This window comes from Cebus imitator, unplaced genomic scaffold (assembly GCF_001604975.1).
Source record: "Cebus imitator isolate Cc_AM_T3 unplaced genomic scaffold, Cebus_imitator-1.0 Scaffold188, whole genome shotgun sequence".
Lineage (NCBI taxonomy): Eukaryota > Metazoa > Chordata > Mammalia > Primates > Cebidae > Cebus > Cebus imitator.
In genome coordinates this window covers 5,782,290-5,797,705 of record NW_016107503.1, presented here as the reverse complement: position 1 = coordinate 5,797,705, position 15,416 = coordinate 5,782,290, and the positions used below count along the sequence as shown (strand labels likewise).

Below are 15,416 nucleotides of genomic sequence, written 5' to 3'. Positions count from 1 at the left end.
TGCAATCTCAGCTCACCGCAACCTCTGCCTCCCAGGTTCAATCAGTTCTCCTGCCTCAGCCTCCCGAGTAGCCAGGATTACAGGCACCTACCACCACGCCCAGCTAGTTTTTGTATTTTTGTATTTTTCGTTTCACCATGTTGGTCAGGCTGGGCTCAAACTCCTGATCTCAGGTTATCCACCCACCTTGGCTTCCCAAAGTGCTGGGATTACAGGCATGACCCACCGTGCCTGGCCCACATATACGTTATTTAATATAATGTATTTACATAATGGTATATGTGCATTTTTTTTTACCTGTGTTTTCACTAACTGTCATGCAGTTATGTTATTTATCAACCACATAATACCGATGTACCTTTATTTAACTGTTCCCCTGTTACTATTCTTTAGGTTGCTCCTAGTTTTTCTACAGTTATAAATAACATTTTTGTCCATGTGGCTTTTCTTTTTGTTTTTCCTTTCTACAGCCTGTTTTATAAATGAAGAGACAGACCTAAGCTAATGAAAATGAATCTTTTTCAAGAGTTACAACTCAGATCTTTGGACTCCCCTGCTGATGCCCTTTCCATTATACCATAACGCTTGTTTTCTATAATTGAAAGACTACATGGGTTGAAAACATTTTACGTATCAGCTATCTTAGCCCATTGTTGGAACAAGGCAGGGTAGACATAAAATATTAATAATTCAAGTTAAAAATCATCTAAATCGTCTCCTACCAAGTTAACAGTTTTATTTTGTAGGTACTTAGACTTAAATCAGTAACCTTCCACTTTCCTATTGTTAATCCCTTTCCCCTTCTCAATAATAATTAAAAGAAAGTTGAATATTTAGCCTATAGATTGTTGAGGAATTGATGTTGTAAGAACACTGGCTATATCTAGATTAACTTCTGCAACAGCCCCTAGAATTCCTCATTGAAACTAGTTCCTACCTATGCTTTGCATACACAGAAGCCTTATGGGATTGTTAGCCAAACTGAAGAGATTACTACTTTTTTTTCCCCCCCTGTTCTTCTTTTCCTTCTCCTTTTTTTTTTCTAATTTATTTATTCAAGAAATAGTTACTGAAAGCCTACTAAGTGTTAGGCAGTATTCTAGGTGCTGAGAATTCAACAGTAAATAAAACTGACAAAAATGCTTGCCCTTATAGGCTTATATTCTCATGGAGGAGATAGGCAGAAAATAAATTTTATAGTATATTGGAAAGTTATGTGTTATTTGAGAAAATAAAGCAAAGAAGGGTGGGTTGTTGGCTTGATGTTGCAATTTTTTTTTTTTTTTTTTTTTGAGACGGAGGCTTGCTCTGTTGCCCAGACTGAAGTGCAGTGGCACAGTCTTGGCTCACTGCAACCTCTGCCTCCCGGGTCAAGAGATTCTCCTGCCTCAGCCTCCTCAGTAGCTAGGAGGCTGTGCCACCATGCCCAGCTGATTTTTGTATTTTATTTTATTTATTTGTTTTATTTATTTTGAGAGATGGAGTCTCACTCGTGTTGCCCAGGTTGAGTGCAATGGTGCAATCTTGGGTCACAGAAACCTCCGCCTCCTGGGTTCAAGCAATTCTCCTGCCTCAGCTTCCCGAGTAGCTGGGATTACAGGCATGTGCCACCACGCCGGGCCGATTTTTGTGTTTTTAGTAGAGATGAGGTTTCTTCGTGTTGGTCAGGTGGTCTCCATGTTGGTCTTGACCTCAGATGATCTGCCCACCTCGCCCTCCTAAAGTGCTGGGATTATAGGCATCACCCACTGTGCCCAGCTGATTTTTGTATTTTTAGTAGAGATGGGGTTTTACCATGTTGGACACACTGATCTCAAAGTCCTGCCCTCAAGTGATCTATCCGCGTCAGCCTCCCAAAGTGCTGCGATTAAGATGTGAGCTACTGCACTGGGCCTGATGTTGCAGTTTTAAGTAAGGTAGTCAAGGATGTATTCACTGAGAAGGTAACATTTGAGCAAGATTTAAAGGCAGTGATTGAATGAGCCATGAGAAATACGGGGAAAGTTCCAGAACAGTGAGCTTAACAGACTGTGAGGCAAGGAGTCAGCCAGGTGTGTTGTAGGCCTTGTAAAGACAGCACAGTGGCCGTTGTGGCTACAATGGAATCAGTGGTGATGAGGAACTTGGGTCAGGGAGATAACACAGTGTCAGATTGTTTAGGATTTATAGGCCATTGTAAGGACTTTTAACTTTATTAAGGAGGGGACCATTATTGGAGGGATTTAAGAAGTGGAGTAATACGGTCTTTTTTTTTGAGCTGAAATCTCACTCTGTTGCCAGGCTGGAGTGCAGTGGTGCAATCTCAGCTCACTGCAACCTCCGCCTCCTGGGTTCAACTGATTCTTCTGCCTCAGCCCCCCGAGTAACTGGGACTACAGGCATGCGCCACTATGCCCAGCTAATTTTTTTATTTTTTAGTAGAGACGGGGTTTCACCATGTTGGCCAGGATGGTCTCGATGTCTTCACCTCATGATCCTCCCACCTCAGCCTCCCAAAGTGCTAGTATTACAGGCATGAGCCACTGCACCCAGGCCATCAATTTATATTTTTAAAGGATCACTCTCTTTTTCTGAGTTGAGATTAGACTCAAGCCAGGCAAAGGTAGAAGCAGGGAGATTAGGTAGGAGGCTGCTGCAATAATTCAGGCAAAAGATGATAGTCACTTAGACCACAGGCAGTGGTGGAAGAAGTAAGTAGTGGTTGGAGTCTGTGTATTTTTTTTTAACTTGTTGATTTTGAATAATTTCAAATGTTAAAAAAATTGCAAGAGTATTACAAAAACCTTCTGTGTACTTTTCACTCAGATCCCCCAGTTATTAGCATTTTAACATACTTGCTTTATCTCTCTTACTTCTCTCTCTGCGGGCACGAACCCTTTTTTTTCCTGAACTATTTAAGCATATGTTGCAGACATGCTTCCCTCTTTAGTACTTTGGTGTTCATTTCCTAAAAGGAAGGATATTTTCCTTATACAGTTGTATTAGTCAGCTTGGCTGCCATAACAAAATACCACAGACTGGGTGGCTTAAACAAAGACATTGATTTTTTTCACAGTTGTAGAGGTTGCAGAGTTCAAGATTAAGGTCCAGTTTAGTCTCTGGTAAGGCCTCAGGGCTCCTCCTGGCTTTGCTCTGTCACCCAGGCTAGAGTGCAGTGGAGCGATCATGGCTCACTGCACCTTCAGCCTCCCAGGCTCCAGTGATCCTCCCACCTCAGCCTCCGAGTAACTATAGTTGTGTGCAGTTAGAACTGGCTCACTTAAAAACTTTTTTTTTTTGAGATGGTATCTTACTGTGTTGTGCAGGTTGGTACTAACCCCATAGAGTTGTGCTGAGGATGTCAGTTAATATCTATATCCTCTTTAAAACAGTCCCTGGCATATAGAAAGTATTAAGTATTTGTTAAATAAATTAAAAATTATAGGCTGGGCATGGTGGCTCACACCTGTAATCCCAGCACTTTGGAGGCTGAGGTGGGCAGATCATGAGGTCAGGAGATCAAGACTATCCTGGCTAACGTAGTGAAAACCCATCTCTACTAAAAAGACAAAAATTAGCTAGGTATGGCGGTGTGTGTCTGTAATCTCAGCTACTTATGAAGCTGAAGCAGGAGAATCGCTTGAACCCAGGAGACAGAGGTTGCAGTGAGCCAAGATCTTGCCACTGTACTTTGGCTTGGTGACAGAGCCAGACTCCATCTCAAAAAATAAATAAATATATATATATATATATATATATATATATATATATATATCTCCTAAATCTTTCCCTTTTCCAAAGCCAAAGACGCTCATTACATAGTCCTCCTCAGCACTTTTTCTCATGAGCTGCTCTGTCTGGAATACTCTTCCCCTTCCTTCCTGCCTATGAAAATTTAACTTCTTTTTTTTTTTTTTTTTTTTTACGTAGTTTCACTCATGTTACCCAGGCTAGAGTGCAATGGCGCGATCTCGGCTCACCGCAACCTCCGCCTCCTGGGTTCAGGCAATTCTCCTGCCTCAGCCTCCTGAGTAGCTGGGATTACAGGCACGCGCCACCATGCCCAGCTAATTTTTTTTTTTTTTTAGTAGAGACGGGGTTTCACCATGTTGACCAGGATGGTCTTGATCTCTTGACCTCGTGATCCACCCGCCTCGGCCTCCCAAAGTGCTGGGATTACAGGCTTGAGCCACCGCGCCCGGTCTGAAAATTTAACTTCTTTATCAAATATGTATTTAGTATTAATTGGACACCTGGGCCAGGGGCGGTGTCTCACACCTGTAATCCCAGCACTTTGGGAGGCTAAGGTGGGCAGATCACCTGAGGTCAGGAGTTTGAGACCAGCCTGGTCAACATGGTGAAACCCCGTCTCTACTAAAAATACAAAAATTAGCTGGGCATGGTGGCAGGATGTCTGTAATCTCGGCTACTGGGGCGGCTGAGGCAGGAGAATTGCTTGAACCTGGGAGACGGAGGTTGCATTGAGCTGAGATCATGCCACTGTACTCGATCCTGGGTGACAGAGTGAGACTCCATCTCAAAAATAAAAATAAAAATTGGATACCTACCAGACATTGAATTAGTCATTGATAACAAGATAGTATTGTAATCTCAGCATTTTGGGAGGCCAAGGTAAGAGGATCATGAGCAAAACCCTGTCTCAACAAACAAGCAAGCAAACAAAAGACTAAGGCAATAAACAATAGAAATTCCAGTTTTGTGGTGCTTATAATCCAGTGGGATACAGACAGGTATACTGCAGTGTGATAAATGCTATAACAAGGAAAAGTATAGGGTGCTTAAAGCATCTTCCCAGACTACCTCAACCGCCTTTTTTTATTCCTCCAGAATTTCCAAAGTTCTCTGACTAGAGTGGAGAGTTTGCACTGGGGAGAAGTAGTAATAAAATAGTTTGTGGTTTGCGGGAAGAAGTAGAGATTTAACATGGGGGTGGTCAGAAACTGATGTGAATTAAATTTAAAATTTTGGACATTTTCCTATGGATGAGTAGAAAACCACTGAAAACGATGTAGGATGAGTTATCACAGAAAAGGAAAATTCTGAGTAAAAGAGAACACAAGGTAGCAGGGTTTTTGGAAATTGTGAGTAATTCATTAAAGATAGAACTTTGAGGGGGAAGAAATGATACTGGAAGAGAAAGCAGGATGGAGATCATAAAGGAAGCTAAAATCTTTCAGCTTTTTCCATTGAGCAGTGTGAAATCATGGACAGATTTGATATGAGAAATAATTGGATAATTTTTGCATATTTGAAAATGAATTTGTCTCCTACTTCTGCCTTGCTCCCCTGTTAAAATAAAAACAGGAACTGATTTATATCCCACTCCTGAATGCATGTAAAATTTATACAAAAATATCTTCTATGAAAATGATTTGTAGGCTGGGCACGGTAGCTCGTGCCTGTAATCCCAGCACTTTGGGAAGCCAAGGTGGATGGATTGCCTGAGTTTAGGAGTTCAAGACCAGCTTGGGCCACATAGTGAAACCCCATCTCTGCTAAAATACAAGAAATTAGCCAGACGTAGCAGCATGCACCTGTAGCACCTGTAGTCCCAGCTACTCGGGAGATTGAGGCAGGGAATTGCTAAAACCCGCGATGCAGAGGCTGCGGTGAGCCAGGATTGCACTACTGCACTCTAGCCTCGGCAACAGAAAGAGACTTCTCCTCTTAAAAACAGAAAAAGAAAAGAAAATGATTTGCAACCTATAGACTTAATACCTGGGAGATGTCTTGAGATGTAAAATCCCATCCTTTGGGCTGTGGGTTTTTTGTTTTCTTCAAATAAATCTGATCTTTTGAGAGAGAGAGACAGAGAGAGAGAGAGAGAGAGAGAGAGAGAGAGAGGAAGGAAGGGAGGAAGGGAAGGGAAGGAAGGGAGGGAGGAAGGAGAAAGGAAGAGAAAAGAAATAAATTTGGCAACAATATAGCGAGGAAATTTAAGGGGACCAAGTCTAGGGACAGATGACTAGTTAGGAGGCTGTTGCAGGAGTGGTCCAGGTCAATGGTGATGAATCCTAGAAAACAGCAATAGTAGGAAAGGAAATACAAGAGGGGATAAAGTTGAGAAATATTATTGGAGACAAAATTGGGTAGAGTTGGGAGGTTTATTAATAGATGTAAGGGGGTAAGGAGAAGGAGTTAGAAAGAATTGCTAAAATTCTGACTAAAGAGTACTAATAGAAGAAGAGGAAGATGATTAATGTTTTATTAATCATAAAATATTAAAATCAGCTGGGTGCAGTGGCTCATGTCTGTAATCCCAGCATTTTGGGAAGATGAGGCAGGTGGATCCCTTGAGGCCGGGAGTTCAAGACCAGCCTGTCTCTACTAAAAATACAAAATTAGCCGGGCATAGTGGCACAGCTTATAATCCCAGCTACTCAGGAGGGTGAGGCAGGAGAATTGCTTGAACCCAGGAGGCAGAGGTTGCACTGAGTCACTGCACTCCAGCCTGGGAAACGAGCGAAATTAGCCAGACATAGTGGCACGTGCCTGTAGTCCCAGCTACTTGGGAGGCTGTGGTGGAAAGAACTGGAACCCAAGAGGCAGAGGTTGCAGTGGGCCAAGATTGTGACTGTATTCCAGCCTGGGTGACAGAAATATATAAATAAATAAAATCAACCTCAGGGCACCTCGGAGACTTTGAGGTGGATGTGTACATTAACTGGTAAAGGGAAATCCAAGCCTGACATTTACAGATACGGGAGTCATTGATACCTAGGTTGAAATAATTAAAGCAACCAGGAGGTGGAAGAAGGCGATTATGCTGATAGCATTCCATTTTCTCCGTGTTAAGCCCTGTCTTAATTGTTTTATTTAGTTCTAACAATCCTGTGAGGCTGTCACAGGAAAGCAACATAGAGAAGAGACTCCAAAGCTAACAAATGACAGAGCTAGAAATGGAAAAGATTAACTTAAAAGCCTGAAATGTTAAAACACCATGCTATGAGTAGAGAACGGTGCTCAGGAGAGAATCCTGGAGAACATCAGCATTTAAAAGAGGATGATCATGGGCAGACTGGCTACCTATACATGATTGTAGAGGAGGAGCCAGAGAGGTAGGATGAAAACCAGGAGAGTGGTTAAGACAGAAGCCAAAGGAGAAAGTATTGTGACATTTTTTTCTGTGTGCCAAAAGCCGCAAATAAATAACGTTTTAAAAAATCTCCATTGGGTTTACTAAATTGGAATTAGCAACCTTGAAATTTGGTGTTTGAGTGAACTCTTGGCAACATAAATGAGATAATAATTTGTATAAAGCTGTTAGCATGGTAGATTGCATATTTTTTAAGTGCAATAAAAAGATGGCTCCTATAATTATGGAGTTAATGGGAGTTAAAAGTGTAGACAGTGAACATACAAAACTCATTCGGACTCTTCACCGTAAAAGATCTTAACGAACATGAGTCAAGGAAGGAAAGGCTAGGGATAACGTAAGGTGGTCGCAAGAAAGTGTCAAGATAGGAGAAACATGCATATACATATGTTGAAAGACAGCCTGAAGGAATACAATATAAATATAAATAAGAAGCTGGGCACAGTGGCTCGCGCCTGTAATCCGAACACTTTGGGAGGCTGAGGTGGGTGGATCACCTGAGGTCAGGAGTTCAAGACCAGCCTGCCAACATGGTAAAACCCCATCTCTACTAAAAATGCAAAAAAATTAGTTGGGCATGGTAATAGGCACCTGTAATCCCAGCTACTTCGGGAGGCTGAGGCAAGAGAATCGCTTGAACCCAGGAGGCGGAGATTGAGTCGAGATTGTGCCATTGCACTCCAGCCTGGGCGACAAGAGGGAAACTCTGTCTCAAAATAAATAAAAAATAATAAATAAATAAATAAAAATAGGAATCAAACTAAAATAGAAGCAAGGACAGGCCAGGCGCAGTAGTTCATTCCTGTAATCTCAGCACTTTTGGAGGCCAAGGCAGGCAGATTGCTTGAGCCCAAGAATATAGGACCAGCCTGGGCAACATGACAAAACCTTATCTCTACTAAAAATACAAAGAAAAATTAGCCAGGCATGGTGGCATGCCTGAAGTCCCAACTACTTGAGAGGCCTGAGGTGGGAGGATCAGCTGAGCCCTAGACTAAGGCTGTGGTGAACCGTGATCACATCACCACACCCCACCCTAGGTGAAAGGAATGAGACCCTGCCTGCAAACAAACAAACACAAACAAAAAAGAAGCAAACATAGTTAATGGAGCATAAGGTTCTCAAGGTGTGAATAGAGTCTGGGAAACAGTAAGTAATGAAAGGATTACTCTTTAATAGGAGGAGTGATGCTTTTTGTTAGGTAAATTGATCTAGGTGAGTTTAAATGTGGATGCATTTTTTTTTTGACAGAAGATAATTTCCATCTAATGAATTCTGCTTTCCCTGTGAAACACCATGTAAGCTTGTCTCCTGAGAGTGAGAAGATATGTGGTAAAGACTCGGACCTGACAAGTGGTTAAAATTTGAAATACTTCTTTGAGAGAGAATACTGACTTAACACATCTGAGGGGGACAGTATGTATCATTGAGGGCCCAGGTGAAAAAGGAGACTTAATTTTTCTTTTTGGTATGATTTTTCTTCAGCAGAACCCAGCAACAGAAATAAATATGGAGTAAAGGCAGTTAGTTAGAATGATCCAAATTTGGGATTTCATTGAGTGCGTGAGATAGAAGGCGGAATTAGCGGGGAGAAGGAAAAGAGTATGAGGGTTTTAGTAGTGGTTTAAATAATGGACAAAGATTCTGGAATCGGTGAATAATTGAGTACTGAGAAGAGAATGTAGAATTAGAGGGAAAAAAAACTGAGATCTTTTAGAGGAGAAAAAAAACAGATCTTGATGAAACTGAAGAAAAGTATAATGGGAGTGGGAGGTTGTGGTCAGAGAAGGAGATTTTAAAATGTACAAAGGAGTGGTTCTTAGAGGTCACTGAATCTGGGTTCAAGGAACTGATAGGCAAGAAAACATGGGGGATTATCCATATAGACTTTGAAATTGCCCAGCAGAATAATGAAACTTAAGGTGACTTTGCTCCGGGTTCCAGATAGTACATTGATTGGGCCTTGTCATGAGCTGTTGAAAAGCTTACCTGACTGGGTGCAGTGGCTCACGCCTGTAATCCCAGCACTTTGGAAAGCCAAAGTGGGCAGAACACCTGAAGTCAGGAGTTTGAGATCAGCCTGGCCAACATGGTATAAAACCCCATCTCTACTAAAAGTACAAAATAATTAGCTGTGCATGGTGGTGTGCACCTATAGTCCCAGCTACTTGGGAGGCTGAGACAGGGGAATCACTTGAGCCTAGGAGGTGGAAGTTGCAGTGAGCTGAGATTGTGCCACTTCACTCCAGCCTGGGCAACGGAGCAAGACTCCATCTCAAAAAAAAAAAAAGACCAGGCATGGTGGCTCATGCCTGTAATCCCAGCACTTTGGGAGGCTGAGGCAGGTGGATCACAAGGTCAAGAGTTCAAGATCAGCCTGACCAATATGGTGAAACCCCATCTCTACAAAAAATATTGGTCAGGCGTGTAATCCCAGCTACTCAGGAGGCTGAGGCAGGAGAATTGCTTGAACCCGGGAAGTGAAGGTTACATTGAGCTGAGATAGTGCCACTGTATTCCAGCCTGGGCAACAGAGTGAGATGATGTCTGAAAAAAAAAAAAAAAAAAAAAAGAGAAAAGCTTAACCTAGATGCATACGTAGGATCATATTATTTTGCAGGACACTTGTCTAGTGATGAAAGCAGCAGCAGCAGCAGCAGAGCCTCCCTCCAGTAGATGGGAAGACTAAGATGTATCTAAGTAGTGTCTGGATTGGTTGATGGGGAGAGGGTCTATCTATAATAAATGTGAAGCAGTTTGCTTAAGGTCACATTCTGATTTGATTACAAAGCCCATGCTCTTTCTACTAACTTTGGTATTTCTGCAACAAGTTGAGCATGTTCAGCTCTTTTTTCTTTTCTTTCTTTTTTTTTTTTTTTTTTTTTTTTGTCATCCCAGATGTCTGAGACTATAATTTTGTTTTATTTTAGCTTCTCCAGAGTTAATGGGCTTTTTTTTTTTTAGCGCCATACGTCTACAAAGTTAGGGAGAAATCTCCTTGACAAGGAGTGCCTTGAGCAGAAACTTAACCTGAAGTAGTCAAGGTTTTTAGTGTGTTCAGTAAACTGATCCGTTACTTCATTTGGCTTTTTATCCGTCCATCCTTACTCCCTTTCACCATTAGTTCATTTGTTGGTTTATCCATTCATCCTTCCTCCATTCCATCCATGTAATTACATTCATCTTTTTATATCCATGTTTAAAAAAAACAAAAACCAGTTAGTTTGAGAACACTGTATTTGGTATAAGTTGAACTAAGTATAAATTGACTCATTTGGTTTTATTTATTGTCTTTGTCATCTCTAGCTGCATATCCCCACCGTTTGAATCTCTTTTACCTTGCCAATGATGTCATACAGAACTGTAAAAGGAAAAATGCAATCATATTCCGTGAATCATTTGCTGATGTACTTCCTGAAGCAGCTGCTCTGGTGAAGTAAGTAAATCTTTATTGCTCTATGGGATCTAAGCTTAGACAATTTAGAATTTTAGTTTCTCTACCCATTAAGAACTGTAATAGTTGAACATGCTTGAAGATTCAAGGATAATTTGCCCAAGTGGTTCATTATCACTTTCTTGTTAACACACACTTTTTTTTGTTTTTTGGGGGGTGGTGTGTGTGTGTGAGACGGAGTCTCGCTCTGACACTCAGGCTAGAGTGCAGGGGCGCGATCTCGGCTCACTCCAACCTCTACCTCCTGGGCTCAAGCAATTCTCCTGCCTCAGCCTCCTGAGTAGCTGGGACTACAGGTGCCTGCCACTACACACAGCTAACTTTTTGTATTTTTAGTAGAGATGGGGTTTCACTGTGTTAGCCAGGATGGTCTCGACCTGCTGACCTCGTGATCCAGCCGTGCAAAGTGCTGGGATTACAGGCATGAGCCACCACACCCGGCCGTGTTTTTCTTTTAAAAACTCTGTCTTCTGTTTTCAAAAGCTGGTCTCTTGTTTATCCTACCCTGACCATGTATGTCTCCTGGTGATAATCTTGGAATGTGTTTCTAACTACTGCACTGGTTTTGTTTGTTTGTTTTAACACATTTCATTTCTTCTTTCTGAGTCTTCCTGAAATTTTTTTCCCTCCATGAACTCTGTAAAGAGAAAGGGAAATTATTTCCCAATGTCATATTCCCAACTCCATATTGATTTATTTAACTTCATTTGTAGGAATAGTTGGATACAGCACTTCTCACAGTACTCCTATGAAATGATCAAAGGAAGAAGGGTTCTGTGCTCAAATAAGTTTAGAGGATGATCCATACTAATTTTCCTTCCCTGAAGATTCAAACTAAACATTACCATACCAATAATTTGGTTTCTTTGGGGGTCTTTACAATGCTAATTTCAAAACAGCATTTCCTAAACTCTAACCATGGGCCCTTCTTTTTGAATACCTGTTGAACATCCCTACATTCAGGGAGAATTCTGATATATGTATAGTACAAACTTACATCTGATCTTATTTTGGCCCTGTATTAATAGTGTGTTCTTCGTGTTGCATTTGTATTTGTAAATTGTTTTCTACAAGAGACACAGTTACAGGATAAACAGTATGTGAAACAATATATAAACAATTATATGGAACAACCATGATAGCTAAATACTTTCTCAGATTATATATTTATTATCATTGACCCATTTGTTAGTATTAATGCAGTCAGAACTGAATGATCCTGTGAAACTATGGAATATGTTGAAAATTGAAAATAAGAAGTAAACAAAAGAACTGATCTTCCTTCCTTAGGATTGTTAACTTGAAATGTCTACTTTGCTATTACAAAAGATTAAAATACGGCTCTACTTGAATGTCCTAAGTAAACAAGTGCATAAAATAATAACATTTACCATTTGTTGGATATTTATTATTGACTAAATATACAAAATGCTTTATCATTTAATTTTGAGAACAACTTTATACCATTGTTACCCCTTTTTTTTTTTGAGACAGAGTTTCTCTCTTGTCGCCCAGGCTGGAGTGCAGTGGCCCAATCTTAGCTCACTGCACTCTTCGCCACCCAGGTTCAAGTGATTCTCCTGCCTCAGCTTCAGGAGGGATTACAGGCATGGACTACCATGCCCGGCTAATTTTGTATTTTTACTAGAGACAGGATTTTTCCATGTTGGTCAGGCTGGTCTCGAACTCCCGACCTCAGGTGATCCACCCGTCTCAGCCTCCCAAAGTTCTGGGATTACAGGCATGCGCCATGGGGACTGGCCCTGAAAACAGATTTTTTAATCCAAAATACATTTTGTTCCAAGCATTTCGGGTAAGGGATACCTAACTTGTACTGTGAATTCAACCCACCACAAGAAGGGTTTCTCATGAAGGGAACTTTTATAACACTTTCTCATAAAAAAGGTTTATGAAGAAAGTCTTAGCACTATTTGCAAATTTGGATTTTGGCAGTTAAGAAACTTCCAGAACCCCCATTCTTCTTTCTTTATACTCTTTCTGAGACTGACTCATGGATTTTACTGTTACTTCTATGCTAATAAATGCTTTATCTGTATTCGACCATGTCCAAACTACTTTCTGAGAATTACTGCTTTTTTTATTTTTTATTTTTTTTAAATACAGGGTCTGGCTCTGTTACCCAGGCTAGAGTGCAGTGATGCTGTCTCGGCTCACTGCAGCCTGTCCCCTGGGCTCAAGCCACTCTCCCACCTCAGCCTCCCAAGTAGCTGGGACTTAAGGCATACACCACCACACCTGGCTAATTTTTGCATTTTTTTGTAGAGGCAAGGTTTTGCTATGTTGCCCAGGCTGATCTCAAACTCCAGGGCTCAAGTGGTCTACCCGGCTTCCCAAAGCGTTGGGGTTACAGGCATGAGCCATAGCACCTGGCCAGTTGAGAATCACTACATAATGTTACGTGTTGATATTTAGCTCAGAATGCCTGAAACAATAGCATGCCTTACTTTGTGTAAAGTCCTACTCCTACAATTTATGTAAAAATACATTACAATATGAACTGAAAATTGCTATATAAATGGTAATTAACTTTGCAGATAAGCAGATTGGATTTTATTTCTTTTCACAAAATGAGAAAAAGTGAAGTCCAGAGCAGTTAAGATATTGCCCAAAGGAAAATGACAATTTAGTAAAAGACCTGGGACTAGAACCCAGATTTTTCTGATGCTTAGTCCTCTATTATTTCTATTCTGCCACATAGCCCTTCTAAATCTAACTTGCAATTTTTCATTTTATAACAACCCCTAAGTCATCTTTTAGTTTTCTTTCTTCTTTTTTAGTCACTTACCAGGGACTGATTCTTCTGTTAAAGTGTCTTTATCCTTTTCTCTCTCCCTTTTAATTTTGTTATTGTTGCTCTGTTTGCTATATTTATATTAGTGTAGTAGCCTACTAACTAATTTCTCAGTTTCTGTTACCTTATTCGTTTACTTCAGACTGCGTACACACGGATGTCCAGAGATATAATGGTTTAAGAACATAGTCTCTGGAACCAGTATGCATAGATTTGAATCTGCCTCTGCTACCTCCTAACTCCATAATTTTAGGTAAATAAAATTAGTTTATCATCTGCATAATTAATCCAGTAATAGTACCTATTCCATAAATTGTGGAAACCAAATGAGTTAATAATATATATAAAGGGCTTAGAACAGTGACTGGCATCTAATAAACACTTGATAAATGTTAGCTGCTGCTATGATGAGGAGGAATATGATTCTGCCTACTACTGCTATTATTATTATTAACAAATTAATGTTGGCAAGGCACTGAAAATCCTTTAAAATATTTTTAATATATATTTATATTTATATATACATTTATCTGTTATAGATAAATTTATACATATATATATTTTAAAATATATTTTTATATTGCTTTCTGATGTAAGAAATTTCTTTCCATCTTTTTTTTTTTTTTTTTTTTTTAATTATTTTTTTTTTTTTTTTTTTTTTTTTTTTTTTTTGAGACGGAATTTCGCTCTTGTTACCCAGGCTGGAGTGCAATGGCGCGATCTCGGCTCACTGCAACCTCCGCCTCCTGGGTTCAGGCAATTCTCCTGCCTCAACCTCCTGAGTCGCTGGGATTACAGGCACGCGCCACCATGCCCAGCTAATGTTTTTTGTATTTTTAGTAGAGACGGGGTTTCACCATGTTGACCAGAATGGTCTCGATCTCTTGACCTCGTGATCCACCCGCCTCGGCCTCCCAAAGTGCTGGGATTACAGGCGTGAACCACCGCGCCCAGCCCTCTTTCCATCTTTATTATCTTCTTTGATTCTCAAATCAACTCTATGATATAATTAGGGGCAAAGATTTTTATCCTCATTTTACAGATGAGAATACTGATGATAAAATAAGTTATATAAAACTATTTGAAGATAGGAAACTGAACATTAAAATATAAGAGAGGGCTGGGTGCGGTGGCGGCTCATGCCTATAATCCCAGCACTTTGAGAGGCCAAGGCAGCAGTATCATCTGGGCCCGGGAGTTCAAGACAACCTTGGCCATAGGGAGACCTCATCTCTACTAAATTAACTGGATGTGGTTGCATGTGCCTGTGGTTGAAGCTACTTAGAAGGCTGAAGCAGCAGGATTGCTTGAACCCAAGAGGTTATGGCTACAGTGAGATGTGATGGTGCCACTGTACTCTGGCCTGAGCAACAGAGTAAGACCCTGTCTCAGAAAAAAAGTGGGGGTGGGGAGTGGATACTATTTAAAGCCTTCTACAGTCAAATCTCAATCTTCCCATCCTTACCACCAGCTCTCCTGTGTCCCAATAATGAGCCATTGCTCTAGCCAAACACTCATACTGTATATCTTAATGTAAGTGCTTATGAATTTTTCTTCATGAAGTAGCTCTTCTTCCTTGGGAAGCAGCAGAGCTTAGAGGTTAAAAATGCAAGCTTTGGAGTCAAATTCACAAGGTTGCCTGGGTTTAAATCCTAGATATCCTACTTGGTAGAGTGGTTTATTTAACTTTCTGGTGCTTCAGTTTTTCCGTCTGTAAAATGAGAATAATAGTACAGTTTGTCTCTTAGGGATGCTGTGAGGATTAAATAGGTTAATATATGTAAAACATTATAAAGGAACATGAAAGTGCTCTAAAGGCCAGACATGGTGGCTTATACCTGTAATCCCAGCACTTTGGGAGGTCAAGGCTGGTTGATCATGAGGTCAGGAGTTCAAGACCAGCCTGGCCAGAACAGTGAAATCTGGTCTCTACTAAAAATACAAAAAAATGAGCAGGGCATGGTGGCGGGCGCCTGAAATCCCAGCTACTTGGGAGGCTGAGGCAGAGAATTGCTTGAACCCAGGTGGCAGAGGTTGCAGTGAGCCGAGATCGC

General features: G+C 40.8%; 1 protein-coding gene across 8 annotated transcripts in view; it reads left to right on the top strand.

Annotated features, from left to right (window-relative positions):
• The window catches only part of RPRD2 (regulation of nuclear pre-mRNA domain containing 2), a 115,820-nt gene that overhangs the window by 42,935 nt on the left and 57,469 nt on the right, over nucleotides 1-15,416 (top strand). For all 8 annotated transcript variants that reach the window (XM_017546376.2, XM_037744923.1, XM_037744922.1 and 5 more), the window contains exon 2: nucleotides 10,403-10,532. In XM_017546376.2, coding sequence (XP_017401865.1) covers nucleotides 10,403-10,532 — 130 coding nt within the window. The remainder of the gene's footprint in view (nucleotides 1-10,402; nucleotides 10,533-15,416) is intronic.